At 52.8% G+C, this 19887-nt stretch overlaps 1 protein-coding gene across 3 annotated transcripts; it reads right to left on the bottom strand.

Annotated features, from left to right (window-relative positions):
* Positions 1 to 12: 12 nt before the first annotated feature.
* LGALS9 (galectin 9) lies at positions 13 to 18185 on the bottom strand. 3 transcript variants are annotated; one of them, XM_055335034.1, is made up of 12 exons: positions 18081 to 18185; positions 13421 to 13512; positions 10114 to 10315; positions 8705 to 8815; positions 7111 to 7206; positions 5449 to 5484; positions 4874 to 4924; positions 4424 to 4465; positions 3891 to 3979; positions 3600 to 3762; positions 1892 to 2038; positions 13 to 241 (listed from the first exon to the last, which is right to left on the bottom strand). In XM_055335034.1, the coding sequence occupies exons 1-11, from the start codon at positions 18117 to 18119 to the stop codon at positions 1892 to 1894; spliced, it is 1068 nt and encodes a 355-aa protein (XP_055191009.1). In that variant the 5' UTR covers positions 18120 to 18185; the 3' UTR covers positions 13 to 241. The 3 variants fall into 3 exon arrangements, with proteins under 3 accessions (XP_055191009.1, XP_055191001.1, XP_055191020.1); XM_055335026.1 differs by lacking the exon at positions 13 to 241 and adding an exon at positions 1242 to 1408; XM_055335045.1 differs by lacking the exons at positions 13 to 241; positions 7111 to 7206 and adding an exon at positions 1242 to 1408.
* Positions 18186 to 19887: the final 1702 nt, after the last annotated feature.

Raw genomic sequence — 19887 nt, 5'->3', positions numbered from 1 at the left:
TGCTTCTCAGAAATGGCCACCAGGTATGGGGCAGCATGTGGAACTTTGTGCATATCCGCAGGCCCGAAAGCGGGGTGAGGAAGCCAGGCTTGCCTGCCAGGCCTGCACTGTGCCTCACCCGGGGGACACCCTACTTCGGGGGGGTAGTAGAAATGCAGTCCTGCCTGTGATGCCGACTCCGCAGTGAAGGCCTTGACCACAATCCCATCGTAGAAAGTCACAGTGTTTGGCTCTGGGGCACCTGGGTGACAAAGTGGGTGAGATCGGACCACGTGTCAAAGACTTGACAGTGAGTGAAGGACACATATGTTCCCTGGGGAAGGCTTATGGGGCCAAGCCATGTTTCCTTCTCTTAGAATAAGGAAGGAGCTCAGCCAGGGGCTAAGTGAGCAGTCTGGGAAAATCAGGCTCCACAGCTTGGGTTGGGCCTCTGTTTCGTCGGCTCCCTGGCCCACTTCTCCCCTCCCCCTACTCAGAGGGGGGAGGCAAGGGGAGAGAGAGGCAGGCCAGAGTCCCAGCAATACATCTGAACCGTATGGTCAAGAACACGGTCACCCAGACCCAGGCTTTTCCCCTCCAAGATGCACACAGACCGCCTGGGATCTCGTTACAAAGGCAGACTGATTCTGGAAACCCAGCGGCAGCGCCTAGGATCCGGCCATTCTGATAGGCTTCAGGCGCTGCTGGTCCAAGGCCAATGCCCTGAGCCCCCGGCCTGGTTCCTGAGGCACTGGATTCTTGATGGAGTTAGCAGGGTGGGTTGGCATCACATGGACCCAGAACCAGCCCCTCCTGCTCTGGCCCAGGGGCTGGTAGAAACCCACACACTGAGTCACTCTCCCCACCACACCCTGACCCTGAACGCCAGGACCCGCAGTGGAACAACACAAACAGGTGTCAGCCTGAGTCAGCTTCTCCTGACACCACACCTGCCACCTCCTCCCACTGGGACACAGGCTTCTCTGATAAGCCAGCCCCGCTATTTGGCCTCTGGCCCAGCCTTTGGTCCCTCTCAGAAGTGTGAGGCTATTTGCTGGGTTTACCTGTTACCAAGCTTTCTTGCATCACAGATTCCAGCCCAGGAAGTCTGAGCCCAGCCTGCTTTCTCCCACCTGTGTGGGGTTTGTGGGGAACCACTGGGAGCAGGTGTGGAGGTCAGGACCCACACCATCAAAGCGAGCTCATGCTCTTTCCTCCCAATGCCCTCGCCCAGAACCTCCCCAATTCCAGAGACTCCAAAATGTCTTAAACACATTTAATAGCTGCAAAGATCCATGTGGATGTGCCAACAAGCATTTGTCTTTCTTTGAAAGACTGGGCAAGAGAAGTGCCCCCTGCTGAGAAAGGTCCTGGTGGTGGATACCAGTGGAGAATCGGGGTATCTTTCCTGGAGCAGGTAGGGTTGGACCTGGGTGGAAGGAAAGGTTGAAGGTAGGAGACCGCCTCCCCTGTGGAATGAACAGCCGGTGGCTTGAGGCCAAGATGGAGTTAACTGGGGGGAGATGTGACTGAGCAGCAGATGGGGTGGAGGCCTGGGCTGGGAGCTTGGGAAGGCCCAGGACTCTCCCTTTCTGCCAAGGGGACCGAACGTAGGGCTTAGCCTGCAGAGACCACCCTCCTCTCCCCAGATGGTAGGATTTAGGCAGCTGGAGCCCCAGGTGCTGCCCTGCCCGAGGAAGGCAGCCCCGCCAGGTGCCTCCTCCCCTCCAGCCTGGCTACAGCGGGAAGCAGAGCCAGACAAGGACACCATCTCTCCAGAAAAGCCCCAAGTCCTTCAGCAGGCTGGGAAGCACTGAGGCAGGGACAGGGGGACAGGGAACACGAAGGTGATGAGCAGATCCAGACAGCAGCATGCCCCAGCCGTGTCATCCCCAGGGCCGCGGAGACCCACCTATGTCTGCACGTGGGTCAGTTGGACGTCGCCCGCCACTTCCATGTTGTTGATGGCCGGCAGGTTCTTCAGGCGGTGGTAGTACTCAAACAGGTGCTGACCATCCACAGCTACCTTGAAGCAGTGGCCCTCACACATGATCCACACCTGGGCAGAGGCCACATCATTCGCACTCCCCTCGGAAAGTTCTCAGACCCAGCGCAGGCTCGCATCTCCCTCCGCCTACCTGCCTTCCTCAAACATTTAAGCAGGTCTCACGCCTGCCTTCAGGCCCACTGGGGGAGACACACTCCCCTCCACACGTCACCTGTGCTGTTATATACCCCATCCGGCACGCCTCGCCCACGTGGGTAACTGCTCGCCCTTCAGCCTCGCCCTCCCAGCAAGTCTCCCCTGCCTTCCCCGCACCTCGAGCCCTCCTGGTCAGGTGTCCCCCACCCCACCCCCATTCTGCCACTGACTCCGAGCCTCTAGGGGCAAGAAAACCGGCCTGGGCCACCCCTGTCCTCAGTGGCCAGCACACAGCTGAGTGCCTGTGAGTGCCTCACACCTGCACAGCTGCAGTGCAGCCTCCTGACTTGTCCTTCCCGCCCCCCTCATTCTCCAGGAGGCAACAGCCACATGTTAAAACATCACGACAGCTGACACTTGTGGCACACTTACTGTGCCCCGGCCACTGTCCCAAGCCTGTCACAGACATTATTTCATTTCATCCTTCTACCTCTATGAGACTGATACTCTCATTAGCCCCATTTTTCCTTTAGATGAGAAACTGAGGCACAGAGCAGTTAAGTCACTCGCCCCAAGTCACACAGCTATCTGTGGATCAAAGTATGCTCCTCTCTGGCTTGAAACACACTGACTTACTGCACTGAAATTCAGTCTTCTTTCCATGGCTCTCCCGGCCCTACATTAATCACTGTCAATGCTGGGTGAGGAGCATTAGGGCATATCTAGAAATACGGACGTTCAGGCAGGGGTGCAGCCAAACATTGCTTTTTCTTTCTGAAGCTCCTCAGGTGATTTGCATGTGTAGTTGAGGTCACGAACACCTACTCTGTGTGATCAGGCCTCTAGCCACACCACCCACACCTGTCCTACGTACAAGCCCCTCACTTCCCTGTCCCTAGACAGGCCCTGGCCATGACTGCTTTTGCAATGATAGCTGCCCATCAGGAATGCCCCCCACCTTGGGCCTTTGCAAGGTGGGATGCTTCTGTCCATGAGGTCTTGGCTTACATTGTGGCCTCCTCTGAGAGCTGTCCATCTAAGGCGGGGTGTCCCCTGCCCCAGAGCTCACTTGATCCCATTATTTATTCTGTTTTGCTTTCTGCACAGACCTATTATTTCCAGTATTCTGTTCATGATTGTTGAATGAATAAGTGAATAAATGAATGACAGCTCATGGTTGGGTCCCACCTGGTACTTATGGACTATAGGGCCTCAGGCCAGTAACCTGCACTGGTGAATCTGTCCCATTTGCAAGCAGGAGGTACCACCAGCCACCTTATGTGGGACAGTACGGGCACAACAAGAATAGTTGCTGAATAGAAGATTCCTGAATATGTGGGGCACTTTCTCTCCGGGGCCCAGCCCTCACCCCAGAGGTGTCAGCTCTCATGTGATTCAAGGGGCCCCCAGACGCCCTCTGCTCCCTCGTTCTGTTGACCCCTGGAGCCCCTCTGAGCTCTAGGCTGCAGCCCCTTACCGAGAAGCTCTGGCCTTGGACAAAAGGCATTTTTCGGGGCAGGCTTCGCTCCTCAGACCCCCAAGAGTTGTTGATCTGCGTGTTGCGGACCACGGTGTTCTCATTGAAGCGGGGGTTCAGGTGGAAGGCAATGTCATTCCCAGAGCGCAGGTTGATGTGGAACCTGGGGGTGGACAGCTCAAGTGGACCTCCTCTGCCCCCTGAGCCCTGAGCCCCTACCTGCTCCCACAACCTGCCCAGAGCCAGGGGGATGACCAGGGGGACCTTGGGTTCCTGAGAGCCCTGGCTTACCTCTTGGCACTGGGCAGGACAGTGCCTGACACGATGATGTTCTTGGAGGGGTACAACCCACCCGGGATGGAGGTGAAGAAAGGCATCGGCTGTTGTGGGGAAAGGGGCAGGTCAGCTGCGGGGGAGGAGCTTTGTGCCAATTACTGTGAATTTGGACTGTCAACTAAGTTTGACAGCCATACCTGTGAATAATATATTTTCAAGAAAGAATTCCATGATGTCATTACTTGGTTCAGGAAATGCCAAAGGAAAACTTTCCAGCATTCCTCAAAGTAATGGGCTTCAACTGTCATGAAAAGAACTTCAGCTGGACACAAAAGGATACTTGGGTCAAGAAGGGAAGGCCCTCTAAGATGCTTATGTTGAAGGGACAGTTTTAAAGGTGACAACTCCTTTCAACAGCCTTTTAATTCATTTGGATGTTTCCAGAACTTCAGCTTACAGAAGGACTGCCCTCATGTTGTAAGCCACCCATCACCTCCCACTCTGCCTGACACAGACAAGGCCTCCGCCCTCTCCAAGAAACCACTTACATAGGTTGGGGTGGGGTACGCCATAGGTGGGATGATAGGATTCTGTTGAAAGAGACCAGAAGTTCAGTTTGGGAATGCACACTCACACAGCCCCCCACCTGCTAGCAGGGGCGCCCTAGCGTGTGGCCCTTGGCTTCTCCCTTTCACCTTCCTTCCCAAGTCAGTCTTGGTGGGACTGCTTACCATCCTTTCGGTGATGGAAGGACCCGTTTTCTTGCTGGTCCCTAGGGGACCTGCTTCTTAGGCCACTGGGTAAATCCACCCTGATCCAGAATCTCCATTGTCCCAAGGGGAATTTTACTCACATGGCTCTTGAGCAGAAGGCCCAACCCCAGATACCCCCATCCTCCTTGCTACTCTGCTTTCTTCCTGCCTCTGGGACTAGAGTTCAGTCCTTGATGAAGAGGAAGCGTGGTCAGGCTGTGATTTGACCAGAGCTTTCAGACTTACAGGGAACGGCTGTCCAGGGGTGGTCTGCACAGTGTGGATGACTGTTTGAGTCTAGAAGAAAGAAACCCAGATTTGAATGGGCTCTCACCAGCATGAAGACCACCACCTGCCACCAGAGGGCACCACTTAACAGACAGCCTATGAGGTGAATCCACCTGGAGCCCCTAACCAGCCCAACCGCCCCCCCAGGCCCCCAGAATTGGCAAGTAGAAGTGTTTCTTCTCTCAAGGGGATGAGGTGGGGGCAAAGGTTTCTTCTACTTGGAGAAGAAATAGGCTGCACTTGTGGCCTGTGGCCCATCTTTCTTCTCAGGGGACTCTCTCTAGCGCAGCCTCACTTTCCAGGAGGAATAAGTCAATGTGGGGCCTCGGGCTCCTGTGGCTGCTCATGGAAAGGCGGGGCCTTGAGCAGAAAGGTGGCAATTCAGGTTGTTCCCCAATTCATGAGGGCCAACCACTCCCCCCACCCCCACCCCCACACACAGTGGGAGAGGCCCGGTGCCTGCCCTGCCTCCTCCTTCTAACACGTGGGAGAAGCAAAATGAGAGGGATCCCAGGAGAACTCGAGAAACTTACGATGGGAGCTGAGTTGCTCTGCCAAACGCCTGGAGACTGACCGGGATGAGAAAAGCAAAACGGTAGTTAATGTTGCTGTTATATTCCGGGGGCGATGCTGGCAGAAACCGTGGTAAAAAAGGCCTCTCCAGACTCACGCTCCCCTACTTCCTGCTCCCCATCAAGCTTTCCAGAGCCAGTAGCTGCAGACTCTCCCCCCCAATCCATCCCAGGTATGCTCTGGTTGGGGGGGGGGCACAGGAGCGAGGACATGCTCATTGGCTCCTCCAGAGGGAGAGACCACAGCCTCCCTCAGCTCCCAGAGGCAAAACCATGAAATCCAGTGCTGAATCTTATGGTCAGGTGAAGCCCTTAGTGAAGGCCTCCTGCCCCAGGCTCTGGCTCCAGCACTTTCACCGGGGAGGCACCCTCCGCTCCTGTTTCACTAGTGAGGCTGCGACGCTCAGAGAGGCCAATCCACTTGCCCAAGCCCCTCCAGGTACAAGTGATAGGATCCCAAATGCTACCCAGTTCTGGTTGATCATATCTGCCACATCCTGTCCTCTCCAGGCCAGAACCAAAGTTGGACTGCCCTGCAAAGACTCCCTGAAGCTTGCCCAGCCCTGAAGTCATCTTGGCAGGAAGCCACTGGGGCCCTCTTGGGACCTCGATGGACCATGGAAAGCTGGGTAGAGAGGCACCCCTTCCTATAGCCCCCCCCCACTCCAGTAGCCACAGGAAGGGCTGGGCCCTGCTTCCCTTATTGTTCTAACCCTCTCCCCCCCAGACTATCCTTGCCCTGGCCAGTCTCCCATTCTGCTGGCTGTGCACGCCACACCCCACATTCCTGGAGTCCCTGCTGCTTGCTCAGGCACTGTGCAAAGTGGGGGGATACAGATGAACAAGCCACAATCCCAGCCCACAAGGGGCTTGTGGGTGTGGGGGAGGAGGGGCCGGAGTGACAGGGACAGACACGTAAGCACAGTTACAACAGGATGTGGTAGCTGGCATAGCACGGATATGGACGAAGTACACGGGGTCACGGGGGAGCACCCGATGATGTTCCAAGCACCAAAGATGCTCCAAAAGAGTGACATTTAAGCAGAGCATTGAAGGGCTGGTTAAGGTCAGCTGGGGGGTTGGGGAGGGGTGGCGCAGAATGCTGTCAGCACTGGAACTGCAGGTGCCAAAAGTATGGTAGCCCAAGAAAGCCTCAAGTGAGGGAGTGTGACCAGGAGGTGGGCTGGGGCAGGACTGGGGGGCTGGATGGGGTTTTGCACATCCTGCTGGGGAATCCAGGCTTTACTAGAAGACCTTGGATGGAGCCTTTAAGATGTTTAAGCAGGGAGAGGATGCAATCAGATTTGGATGTACAAGGGCAGGGTCTCAGTGGGTGGGGTGGGTGGGGAACTAGACCAATGGTCTTTGTAGTCAGGGGTCAGATGGCCTAGCCTGAGGAAGGCAGTGGTGTGTGGATGGAGAGGCATGGGAGCACCACAGGGGTAAGGAGGGGAAGAGAGAGCCAAGGCCAACCCCCAGGTCCTCAGCTCGGCCCAGGTGGTGTGGTGCAGACAGGGCAGCTATGGGTGGGCATGATGGGGCCTGCCTGCTGGAACCAGCCTCTTGGACCCTCTGTCCTTCCTGCTGAGTGCTCAGCCTCCAAGGCCTCCACATCAAACTCACTTTTGGCTTTCGCCCCTTGGGCCTGGGTGGGAAACAGGCAGTCTGGGGGAACTGCATCGTGGAGAAGGCAGACTGGGTAATGGTAACTCGGGTGTTCTGTTAAAACAAAAGGCACCACAGCGTGAAGAGAAACATTAATGGAGCTAGAGGGCAGGCGCCTGGGCCAGAGGGAGGAAGCCTGGCAGGAAGGGGAGGGGAGGGCACTCAGGATCACACGGAGGGCCAGAGGCAGGGGTTAGGCTCCAGCGACGGACAGCAGGCCACAAACTCTCTCCCCACACCCCTACTCCCCTCCATCTCTCTCTCCTTCCCTGCTCTCTCCCCCCAGTAGGGAGGGAATATGAGAGATTAGGACAAAACAGAAAGGAGCTTGCATCTGTTGCAGGCCTACTGTGTGCTTTTCTCATCTCAGTGAGCACAGACTGAAAGTGGTGACAGCAGCTCCACCCAGCCTCCTACAGCCCTGTGGGAACATAGGTCCAGTGTCTCCCATCCTCCTGGTTTTCAAAATGGCCAGAAATCCAGATTTCCATGTGATACCACCTGACTTTTTCTTTTTAAATTGTGGCAAATAGGGAATCCCTGGGTGGCGCAGCGGTTTGGCGCCTGCCTTTGGCTCAGGGCGCGATCCTGGAGACCCGGGATCGAATCCCACATCGGGCTCCCGGTGCATGGAGCCTGCTTCTCCCTCTGCCTGTGTCTCTACCTCTCTCTCTGTGACTATCATAAATAAATAAAAAATCAAAAATATATATATATATCTTTAAATTGTGGCAAATAAGATTTCCCATCTCGGGGGATCCCTGGGTGGCTCAGCAGTTGAGCGGCTGCCTTCAGCCCAGGGTGTGATCCTGGAGACCCGGGATGTAGTCCCACATCGGGCTCCCTGCATGGAGCCTGCTTCTCCCTCTGCCTGTGTCTCTGCTTCTCTCTCTGTGTGTGTCTCTCATGAATAAATAAATAAAATCTTTTTAAAAATTTCCAATCTCAACCAATTTTAAGTGTATGGCTCAGTGGCATTAAGTACATTCCTAGGATGGTGTGGCTGGTACCACCAGCCATCTCCAAAATGCAGAAACTTCTTCTCCTGACCTTTTAGATGCTGGCAACACATTCAAAAACATTAAAACACAGAGAAGGTCAAACAGAGCCTGGCTTGGGCGCATACAGGCCGTTTTGTGACCTCTGACATATATTGCCACTGGGGCAGCAGTGACTATGCCCCTTCCACAGATGGGGGAACTGAGGCTGGGGGAGGCAAAGTCGCTTGTCTCAGATCCTGCAGTGGATGACAACGTGCAGACTTGAGCTAGATTCCGTTAGATTCCCAAATTCTTTCTGGATCCACATGGCCTCCTGACCGTGGTAGAAGTAGAGAATGAGAGAGGAGTGGCCTGGGAGTCTGAGAGACTGAGGCGAGTGTTCTGGACAAAGACAGGAACACAGAAGGACCAGACAGGGGAGCTGGACGGGTATCCCCAGAATCACCTGGGTAGGAGATTGGCTGTTATCATCAGGCCCACCCAACAGGAAGTATAGCTAGAAGGGGCCCCACACTCGGCCTCTGAGACAAGTGCCAAGTGGACAATCTGACCTGGAAGCTAATGTAGGACAGCTGCACAGCCCCAGTGATGGAGAGGGTGTCCACACAGTGGAAGGGCACGCGATGTGAATACTGCATAAAATGGCTCCCGTTCACCATCACCTGCCAAGACAAATGCATATTCCAGAAGAGGGGTCTCAGGCCAAGGCAGAAGATCTGTGCCCCTGCTCCCAGGAATTAAGACCTATGTCTGGTTTTCACATCTGTCCCCTGGGAGGTCAGGGGCACCAGCCTTCAGAGCTGTGCCAGTTGTAAGAACATGGCCTTACAACAACAAGATCCAGAGTGTATCTGAACCTAGTCTCTAATTGGCTCTTCTTGACTCTTTGGGTTCTTATGGTTGTTTATTGCAGTCAGTTTCTCTTTCTAATCGGAGCTTCCCTGAGGTTTTATTTAAATATGCATAAACATGTTCATGGGAAGCAGAGGAGAGGCAACCCTGGGTTGTACATTGAGTGGGAGGCACATCCACCCCCACATGGAGGACAGACACGGGGATACTCCCCCCCGCCCCCGTCTCCCAAGCCCAGATACACTACTCTGTTTACCAGTGCAATGCACAACAAAACTAAGCCATCCCTAGAACCTGGATAAAGCCTGAACAATATAGGGGCACCTGGGTGATTCAGTCAGTTTAGTGGCTCAGGTCATGATCTCAGGGTCCTAGGATCAAGCCCCACATCGGGCTCCCTGCTCAGCGGGGAGTCTGCCTCTCTCTCTCCCCAGCTTGTGTTCTCTCTCTCTCAATCTATTGAATAAATGAATGAATGAATGAATGAATGAATGAATAAATAAATAAATAAATAAATCTATCTAAGAGAAAGAAGAAAAGGCTGCAACAATATTACTGAAAAACAAGTGTTATCCTGGACCTGCAGTGGAGGAATGACTACAGCAAAGGAATAGGATTAACTAGAACTTTAAAGATCTGCAGGGCCAAAAAGCACCATGGTGATGTATCTAGTTCTTATTTCCTGAGTAAAAGAAGCGATATGTGGCCTGTAGATGCAGGGGAAGGTGTGTGAGGAGACTGTAACCCCAGAAGCACCCCTACAAGGGGAAGGTGCTGCTGGGTAATGGCACTGCACGTGTGATTACTTAAAAGCTCACGTGCTTTATAGGAGGCACCTGGGTGGCTCAGTTGGTTGAGAGTCCAACTCTTGATTTTGGCCCAGGTCACGGTCTCAGGGTCGTAGGATCAAGCCCTGCATCAGGCTCTTACACTCAGCAGAGTCGGCTTGAGATTCTCTCTCCCCCTCTCCCTCTGCTTGCACCCTCTCAATACATACATACGTATAATCATTTAAAAAAAGTGAAGGCTCACATGCTTTATAAAAGGCTATTCATCACATGCGATGGGGCTGGGAGGTAGACAGCAAGAAGGGGGGGTCACTGCTCACCTTGAAATCGCAGCTGTTCACCATGAAGCAGAGCTCAAATGGATTCCCCATCTGGAAGGGCATATGCATCTTCCTCTCCTCTGACCCCCAGGATCCTTTCTGCTTCGTGTTACAGACCACATATCCACCCTCCTCAAAGCGAGGGTTGAAGTGGAAGGCGATGTCACTGTCGCTGTGGCCACTATGAAAGTTCACAGCAAACCTAGCAGAGGGAAAGCAGACAGCCTTCTGTAGCCTGGTTTATCGCCCGCAGAGGGGGCAGCCTTGCGCCTTTGAGCCTTTGACTTGGGATTGTGTCAGTCTGTAGACCTGGACCTGCGTGCAACTTGTATGGCAGGTTTGGGCCTGTCCTTGGTTGGTTGCTATCCTTCCTAGTCACCTAATTTGTACTTCCTGTGTTTTTGTGCAGTGATTGCAATTTGCCCTTACAGTGTGATTTTCCAAAAATACATAGGAAATGGGTAGAGAAAAATGTTGACACTAGCAACAAGAAGCATAGGGCTTGAACACGGATTCAGATTTATATCAGAGATGGAAGTCAAGAAATGTGCCCAGAAGCAAGTGACTTTCATGCCAAGTTGATACTTGGAGGCCAGTCTCCATCAGCTCAATTGCAAAAGAAGAAAACAAATTTAAAGAATGTGTGAAATTGGGTACCAGGGTGGCTCTGTTGGTTAAGCGTCCGCCTTCGGCTCAGGTCATGGTCCCAGGGTCCTGGGATGGAGCCCCACATCGGGCTCCCTGCTCAGTAGGGAGTCTGCTTCTCCCTCTACCTCTCCCCCATTTGTGATCTCTCTCTCAAATAAATAAATAATATCTTTTTTAAAAAATGGGGGAAGAAGAAGGAGAACATGTGAAATTGATGAAATATACCTACAAAGGTAGTTACTAATAGAGAAACATCGATTAAACAGTAGCTCCAGGCATAAGAGCTTTCCATATGTCTGTCTGTCTCTCAATAGAGGTTGGCTTGTGTCTCACGCATGATGTGTGGGGAGGTGGCCCTGAAGTCAGCAGGCAGGCCTGGACCCAGATCAGACCCCAGCTCTGCACTGTTTGTCATTTGTGATCATCCTGAACCACACTACTCTCAGGTCATCATACCCTGGGAGCTGAGTGACTTCTTTTCTCTGGGGATGCTTAGTGAGGCGGTGTCAGGTGGCCCCCAACCAAGTAAACGCCTGTTCCTATCTCTCTTCAGAGGAAGCCCCCTCACCATCAAAACCACCTTTGGGTACAGCCATGGCTCTAAGGTGAGGAATTAAAACAAAGAACTTTGCAAAGAGCCTGGCTCACAAAAGGGGCACAATAAACGTTTGCTGGTCCTAAAACAAGTTCCAGTCTGAGGTTCTCCTCCCAGGCACCTCTGTCTTACCCCAGCCTTCCCTGAACTCAGCACCAGCCTCATTTGCCACCTGCTTCTCGGGGTCACTCTGGTCTCCCCAGCTACCGCCCAGTGCTCTCCTGTTACCCACAGCCCCCACAGTGTTAAGCCCAGGGGTGGGCCTTAGGAGGCATTCTATTAAATTCTTGCAGAGCCTGCTTGATTTCTTGCTAGAGGAACGTGAGTTCTGGATATTGTCCTCAACACCAGGTAGCTCCGAGCCAGCAGGCCCCACAGGAAACTGCCATGGCCCTGAACCCAGCCAGCCCTCCTTCTGGGAAAGGAGGCTGCCAGGGACTCTGGAAGCGCAGTCTAAGCCTGTATTCTTCTGGAAATGGAGAATATTGTTTCTGAAGTGTCTCTGGGTGGGCAGCCCGGATGGCTCAGTGGTTTAGCGCCTCCTTCAGCCCAGGGCCTCATCCTGGAGACCCGGGATCGAGTCCCATGTCGGGCTCCCTGCATGGAGCCTGCTTCTCCCTCTGCCTGTGTCTCTGCTACTCTCTGTGTATGTGTCTCTCATGAATAAATAAATCTTAAAAAAAAAAAGAAAGAGGGATCCCTGGGTGGCGCAGCGGTTTAGCGCCTGCCTTTGGCCCAGGGCGTGATCCTGGAGACCCGGAATCGAGTCCCACGTCGGGCTCCCTGCGTGGAGCCTGCTTCTCCCTCTGCCTGTGTCTCTACCTCTCTCTCTCTCTCTCTCTCTCTCTCTCTCTCTCTCTGTGCGACTATCAAAAATAAATAAAAATTAAAAAAAAAAAGAAAGAAAGAAATGTCTCTGGGTATATTTTTCCCTCCAGCTTAGAAAAATCCTGTCTTAGGGGCACCTGGGTGGCTCAGCAGTTGATCAGCAGTTGAGCATCTGCCTTCAGCTCAGGTCGTGATCCCAGGATCCTGTGATCGAGTTCTGCATCGGGCTCCCCATGGGGAGCCTGCTTCTCCCCCTGCCTGTGTCTCCGCCTCTCTCTCTGTGTCTCTCATGAATAAGTAAATAAAATCATAAAAAAAAACAAAACAAATCCCCACGTTAGAAAATCCCTGCCCCCAGGGAAGGATGAGGGCAGGAGCTTTTCAGGGGCGGGGGGGGGGGGGGGGGGAGAGGTGGGGCCGGTCTCTGTTGGACAGGATGGGAGTAGAAAGCCATCTTGGTGCTGGAGGAGAGGGAGGCAGGGGGAGAAAGGGACATTCAGAGGCCGAGGTCCCCAAGTCCCCTGCTGGTAGGGAGTAGGGAACTCTTGGCCTCGCTCCCCTCAGAGTCTCCTGGGGGCCCTGAGGTCTCTCAGAGAAGACCCACCGTCTGCATGGCCATATCCACCCAGCAGGGAAAGCCAAGGTGGAGGAAGTTGTCTAGAATCGAGGTGCCCAGCTGGGCCTGGGAGTGGTGTGAAGGGATCCAGGAGGTCCCAGACCCCTGGGAGGTGATCAAAGAGAGGACCAAGAGAAGGGCTTCCAAGAGAGAGGACCACGTGTCCTCTGTGTATCCCCCAGGTACACAGACCCCATGCAAACCGGGCAAGAGCCCCACTGCCTCACGCCACCTGGATGCTGCAGTCGTTACAGCAACTGCATGAGCTTCAGAGGGGTCTCCAGCCTCTGAAGAGATGGCAAGCTCCTCCCTGTTCCGGGAGATGCTCCCTTGAACAGGAGGAGGAGGAAAGAGCACGAGAGGGGTGTTTGTATTTTGAACCAACTTAGCATTTCCCTGAAAAGACCTTGAAACTGAAAGAGACCAAAATGCACTTGATGACAAGTTTAAAATAAATCTAGATCAGCCAAATGAGGGTTCCGGGCAGTTATGGGAAATGAAGGAAGCGATACCAGGCCGGGCACAGGCAGCTCAGGGGGTGTTGGGTGAAACAACCTGAGCTGATGGCCGCCACGGTTTGCTAAGGGCAGAGTCTGGAGGAAAGAAACAGTTCCAGGTACCTGGTTCCATTGGAGTAAAGAATGGTCCCACTGATTGTGATTTTAAGTCCGTCCTGGAGACCCCCCTGGATTTTCCCGGAGAAGGGGACACCCTGCAAGGAAAAAATGCAGGTCAGTCAGTGGGCCTGCCTCCTCCTGCTTGTTCGTCAGCACTTGCTAGCGCGGCCTGGGTGTGTCAGGCCCATGCAAGGGCGTCTCAGCCTCACAGATCTTCCAGGCCTATGAGGAAGCAGACTTGAGTCCAGGTAGTTCCACAGACATTCTGCAATTGTTCCGGGGAAACTTTGGGGCTCCGAGAGTTGTGATGGACAACTCCTCTCCCTTGAGCATCTGAGAGGAAATGACAGTTTCTAAGAGGAGGAAGTAGCATGTCCACAGCCCAGAGATGGGAAGAAGCCAGGGTAGTGATGGGGGCTGTGGGACCCCAGGCCAAGCTCCTAGCAAAAGCCCCAGGGCCCTGGCTGGAGACTCGAATGCCCAAGGGACCAAAGAGACCACCAATGTGTTCTAGAGGATAAACCTTCCGCTCGTGACAAGGCCAGGAAGAAGGCATCCTCCCCTGCTCCTGCCCACCCCACCCCCGGGACTATGGTGACCACGACTTTGCCCTCCTAGCCACCTCAGGTAGCACCTCAGTCCCAGGATCGAGTCCCGCGTCCGGCTCCCTGCATGGATCCTGCTTCTCCCTCTGCCTGCCTCTCTGCCTGCCTCTCTCTCTGTGTCTCTCATGAATAAATAAATAAATTCTCTTAAAAAAAACTTTAAAAAATGGATTTGATGTAGGTTCCACAAAAAAAAAAAAGAGGAAGAAGGAAATTCTTTGAGAACTGATATGAAATGATGCCATTTGTATGTAAAAAATGGGTGGGGGAGGCTATAAACATGCATTTAACTTATTATAGATGAAATATGTGTGGATGGATTCAAAGACACTGACAACCCTGGTTGACTCCAAGGAGGAATGGGGGGCTGACCCCACTGCCCCAGACATCCACATTCCAATCCCCAGACTTTGTGGATGCTGTATGTCACCTTACAAGGCAAAGGGGACTTTACAGGTGTGATTAAGTAAAGGATCCTGAGAGGGGGAGGTTATCCTGGATTATCTGGGTGGGCCTCCAGGTCCTCGGAGAGGGAAGCAGGAGAACAGAGTCAGTAAGTAATAGGACATGTGACAACAGAGGCAGGAAGCTGCTGGCTGTAAAGATGGCAGAAGGGACCCCCAGCCAAGTAAGCCAGCTGCTTCTGGAAGCTAGAAAAAGCAAGCAAGGCATGATCTTCCTTTGAAGCTTTATTGATACTTCTAAATTTCTGACCCCCAGAAGTGTAAGAAAGCAAATTTGTGTTGTTCTAACCCTGGCGGGACAAGGCTGTGGTGCAGTTTGGGCACGTGAGGGGGGGGCACACGCACATGCACAACCGCACACTTCTATGAGAAAGAGAGAGAACTTTTGGATTTACGGTCCCACAGACATGGGTTCGCCCCCCCACCACCACCACCAGTTCCTCGTGCTAACAGCTCTCCTACTGGGCAAGTCACTTGACCTGTCTGCACCCCAGGTCCCTTCTCAGAACAATAGCACTGCCTTACAGTGTTCTTGAGAGGATTAGATGAGAGCCCCAGTGGTGTCCAGGCCTTTGACAATGGCAACTGTTTGCATCAGGATGAATTAATCCCTCTACTCCTGGCTGTGCCTGGAGCCTGAGGACTTCCTCCTCTTCTGGCCAGGCTCTACAGGTGTGAGGGTGGGCAGCCTCCATCTGGAAGCCCCGTGTCACCTGAGGACCCAGCTGGCAGAGGTGGCTCACCAGCAGGAGGCAGCAGGAGACTTTTAGCCAAAGGATGCTGCCCGCCCCCTCAAGAGGTTCTGCGGCCGTTTTGGTGACTTAACCTGCCCCTATTACCTCATTACCCAGTATTAGTGCACTTTTACAGAGGAAACTGAGGCACAGAAGATTTGGTAGTTTGCCCAAAGCCACTTACCTGGTCAGCAAAAGCATGGGGTTGAAACTCTAGCACTCGTGCCCCATAGGCTGCTTCTCAGGATGAAGCACAGAAATCCTCTCCTGGCTCACCAAACGCTTCCCCAGACCAAACATTGAGTCTTGTTCTAATTGTGGTTCCAGATTCTGTCCTGGACCTCTGATAAGGCTGACCAGGTGAGGCGGGTGGCAGGTGACACTATGGGCAAGGAATGGGGGCCAGACTCCCCAGGCAGCCTGGCCGTGTGACCTTCCCACCCCACTTTGGAGGAAGCAAGGTTCCCACAGCTGGATGTCAGTGGGCTGTTTGGGAGAGGGTGCCCATGAGGGTGGGCATTGTTCCCGAGCCTGGGGCGGGGGGTGGTGGCTGCAACCATCTTATTTCTTGTCTGGACTCCAAGGCCCTATTTTAGCTCACTGTTGCCCATAGGAGGATTTTCCTTCTGATTTGAACATCTCGGATGCAAGGATAGGAAAGTAAAAACTAGTCAGCAGAATAATTAAATGTCAGGGCCTGGGAGGATCTTGGGGATTCTCTGATGGGGAAGGAACCCAAGGTGACATGCTTTTGTTTTTGTTTTTTTTTTAATTGGCATTTTATTTATTTATTTTTTAAAGATTTTATTTATTCATGAGAGACACAGAGAGAGAGAGAGAGAGAGGCAGAGACACAGGCAGAGGGAGAAGCAGACTCCATGCAAGGATGGGAAGGAACCCAAGGTGACATGTTTTGTTTTGTTTTTTTTAATTGGCATTTTATATTTTATTTATTTTTATTTTTTTAAAGATTTTATTTATTCATGAGAGACACACAGAGAGAGAGAGAGAGGCAGAGACACAGGCAGAGGGAGAAGCAGACTCCATGCAAGGAGCCCGATGTGGGACTTGATCCCAGGTCCCCAGGACCACATCCTGGGCTGCAGGCAGCACTAAAACGCTGTGCCACCAGGGCTACCCAGGTGACATGTTTTGATCCTGAGAGTGCCATGGAAGGTCAATCACTAGGGCCTGATCCGGCTTCCTCCAGCGACCCGCCCCCACTAGCAGTGCCAGAAAAGAGGCCAAGCAGGCCCCCTGCTGAGGTGGGTTCCAGTGTGGAGCCTAGCAGTTTTCCTGCTTAAGTGGCTGTTGCCCACCCCATGCCCATCCCGCATCCCCACCCCCCACCCCCCAAAGGGCGCTGTCAGCCCTTTGGCCCAGGCCCCTTGGGAAGCTCAGAGGGGCTCTGCTACAGGGCAGGGCCCAGGACACTAGCTTCCTAGGCCTGGGGCTGCTGCTTGGGTGCCTTCTGTTATCACTGCCCTCTCAGCAGGCACCTCCCTCTTCTGGGGATAAGACAAAGCACTTCCCTTATCTGCCACTTATCTTCTGGGCACAGTGACCTTAACTTCTCTGAGTCTCGATTTTCCGTGTATTATGTGGGGCTAATAAGGCTCACAGGGTTTATTTTATTTTATTTTTAAGATTTTATTTATTTATTCATAGACACACAGAGAGAGAGGCAGAGACACAGGAGGAGGGAGAAGCAGGCTCCATGAAGGGAGCCCAATGTGGGACTCGATCCCGGGTCTCCAGGATCACGCCCTGGGCTGAAGGTGACACTAAACCGCTACGCCACCAGGGCTGCCCAGTTCACAGGGTTTAAACAAGATCTGTGCAGACAGAACCTACACGCATGTGGCCAAAGGTACAAAAGGCAGCCCTGGGACGCCTGGGTGGCTCAGCGGTTGAGCATCTGCCTTGGGATCAGGCCGGCTCAGGGCCTGATCCTGGAGTCCTGGAATCAGTCCCCTATCGGGCTCCCTGCATGGAGCCCGCTTCTCCCTCTGCCTGTGTCTCTGCCTCTCTCTCTGTGTGTCTCTGTGTGTCTCTGTGCGTCTCTCATGAATAAATAAAATCTTAAACAACAACAACAACAACAAAAACCAAAAGGCAGCCCTTTGAGCCACACACTGCAGGAACAGCCCACTTCCTTCTCACTCCTGAGATGGCCCCTCTACAGACTCCCTTGGCCTGCCTCTGCCTTAGCTTACCTCTCAGGGAGCAGAAACCTCCTCAGGTCTTCCCTGCTGCCTCCAGACTCCTAATAATACAAAACACTTCCCAAGGACCCCCAGTGTGCCAGGCACTGTTCAAACACTCGAGACATGCTGCCTCTCAAATCCTTACTTACTCTAGGAGGTGAGTTTGAGGATGATCCCCATCTTACAGATGTGGAAATTGAGGCCCAGTGAGGTCAAAGTAACTTGCCGGAGGCCACCCAGCTATTCAATGGCTGGACCCAGTCTCCAAAGTAAGCTCACTAAACTGCCACGCTGGGCTGTTAGCCTCCCTCAGGAACCCTGTTTATTTCCCTGTTCCTACAAACTGTCACTCTCCTAGTTATCGTTCATGCCTGTCTCCCACTCCCCATTTCCCCTCACCAAGGACAGGCTCCCAGGGGAGCTTGGTAAGCATTAGTCAAAGGCACAACCCCTGGTGATCACCAGCCCACCAGCCCTGGGAAGCAGGGGAGACCGGCTTGGGGTTGTGTCAGGATTGCCTCACTTCTTTGCCCATTTTGTGCCATCTTTGGGACGTCTGCCCTCTTCACCTGCTGCCACCCCAGAGTTACCTCTCTGGGGACCCAGTGCATCCTGGGGCCCGCACCACCCCTGCCCGCAGCCCCGGAACTCACTGGGCTCAGGTAGGGAGGCTGGGAGCTGCTGAAGGCCATCTTCACACCACCTCTGTGGCCACCAATGCTCTTCACACCAGCCAGCCGGTCCTCTGCTCTGGGAGGAGTTATTACCGGGGAAATAGAAACCAAAGCAAATTGGCAGTGACCCAAGGAGGAGGAGCCAGGGGCAGGAGGAAGTGGGTCTAGAAAAAGAAAGCAAGTAGCGTGTTGAGTGGGGGCTGGAGGTATGACCCAGGCAAGGATGGGGACACTTCCCCCCCCAGTGAAATTTTCCCCTCCTCTCTCCTTTGCTCCACCCCTTTCAGAAAGCCTTAGGGAGCCTAGATAAACATCCTATGAGTGAGCTTGTATTTCTCTTCCTGCACCCTCATTCCCTCCTAGCCACCCCCAGAGGACCCTGATAAAGGCAGAACTTCAGGTCTGTGCTGGTGCGCACGCTCTCTCTCTCTCACTCTCTCTTTCCCTACAGCCTCCCTGTGTAGCCCCTGTGTGCCCTGCAGCCCCTATGACTTGTGAGTAAGAAACCTCGAATTTTCACAGGTCCCCGATGGTTGCTGCTGAGGTGTGCCTTATAGGTATAAGAAGAACCAAAGGGCTGGTCCAGCCACAACACTGGCTCCAATGCGGGAAATATCTGAGGGGGTCTCACCACAAGTGGTATGAGGTCAGTGATCACCCCAGGTATTTCTAGCCTGTAGCATCACTGAATCAGCTGAGACAAAAGCAACAACAGTTTGGTGGTTCCTTAAAAAATTAAACATAGAGGGCACTTAGGTGGCTCAATGGTTAAGCATCTGCCTTTGGCTCAGGGTGTGATCCTGGGGTCCTGGGATCAAGTCCTGCATGGGGCTCCCCACGGGGAGCCTGCTTCTTCCTCTGCCTATGTCTCTGCCTCTCTCTGTGTCTCTCATGAATAAATAAATAAAACCTTAAAAAAAAACCCTAAACATAGAATTCTTTCATGATCCAGCATTACCACTTCACAAGTGTCATAAAGGATTGAAAGCAGGGACTCGAAGAGATATTTAAAACCCATATTTATAGCAGCATTATTTATAATAGCCAAGAGATAGGAGCAACCCAAGTGTCCATTGTTGGATACACGGATTAAAAATGTGTGTGTCTGTGTGTCTATAGAATGGAATATTATGCAGTCTTAAAAAGGGGGGAAATTTTGACATAAGCTACAACGGTGGATGAATCTTGAAGACATTACACTGAGTTGAAAGAAGCCAGTCACAAAAAAACAAACGCTATATAAGTTCATTTACATGAGGTATCTAGAGCAGTCAAATTTATGGAAAAGAAAGTAGAATTGTGGTTGCACAGGGGTTGGGTCAGGGGAATGGGGATTTGTTTAATGGTTATGGAGTTTCAGTTTTGCGAGATGAAGAATGTTGTGAGTCGATGGCAGCACAACAGTGGGGAAGTACTCGATGCCTTCAAACTGTACACTTTAGAAAAAACTGTACACTTTAAAAGGGCTAAGATAGTAAGTTTTATGTTATGGGTGTTTTACCACAATTAAGAATTTTTTTAGGGGCACTTGGGTGGCTCAGTGGTTGGGTGTCTGCCTTTGGCTCGGGTTGTGATCCAGGGTCCTGGGACCGAGTCCTGCAACAGGCTCTCCATAGGGAGCCTGCTGCTTCTCCCTCTGCCTATGTTTCTGCCCCTCTCTCTCTGTGTCTCTGGTGAATAAATAAATAAAAATCTTTAAAACAATAAAATAAAAAATTTTTTTAGAATGTGACTCTGGGGATCCCTGGGTGGCTCAGCTGTTTGGTGCCTGCCTTCTGCCCAGGGC

This window comes from Nyctereutes procyonoides, unplaced genomic scaffold, assembly GCF_905146905.1.
Source record: "Nyctereutes procyonoides isolate TBG_1078 unplaced genomic scaffold, NYPRO_anot_genome, whole genome shotgun sequence".
Taxonomy (NCBI): domain Eukaryota; kingdom Metazoa; phylum Chordata; class Mammalia; order Carnivora; family Canidae; genus Nyctereutes; species Nyctereutes procyonoides.
The sequence above is the reverse complement of the archived record's forward strand: the minus strand, read 5'-3'. Positions and strand labels throughout refer to the sequence as shown.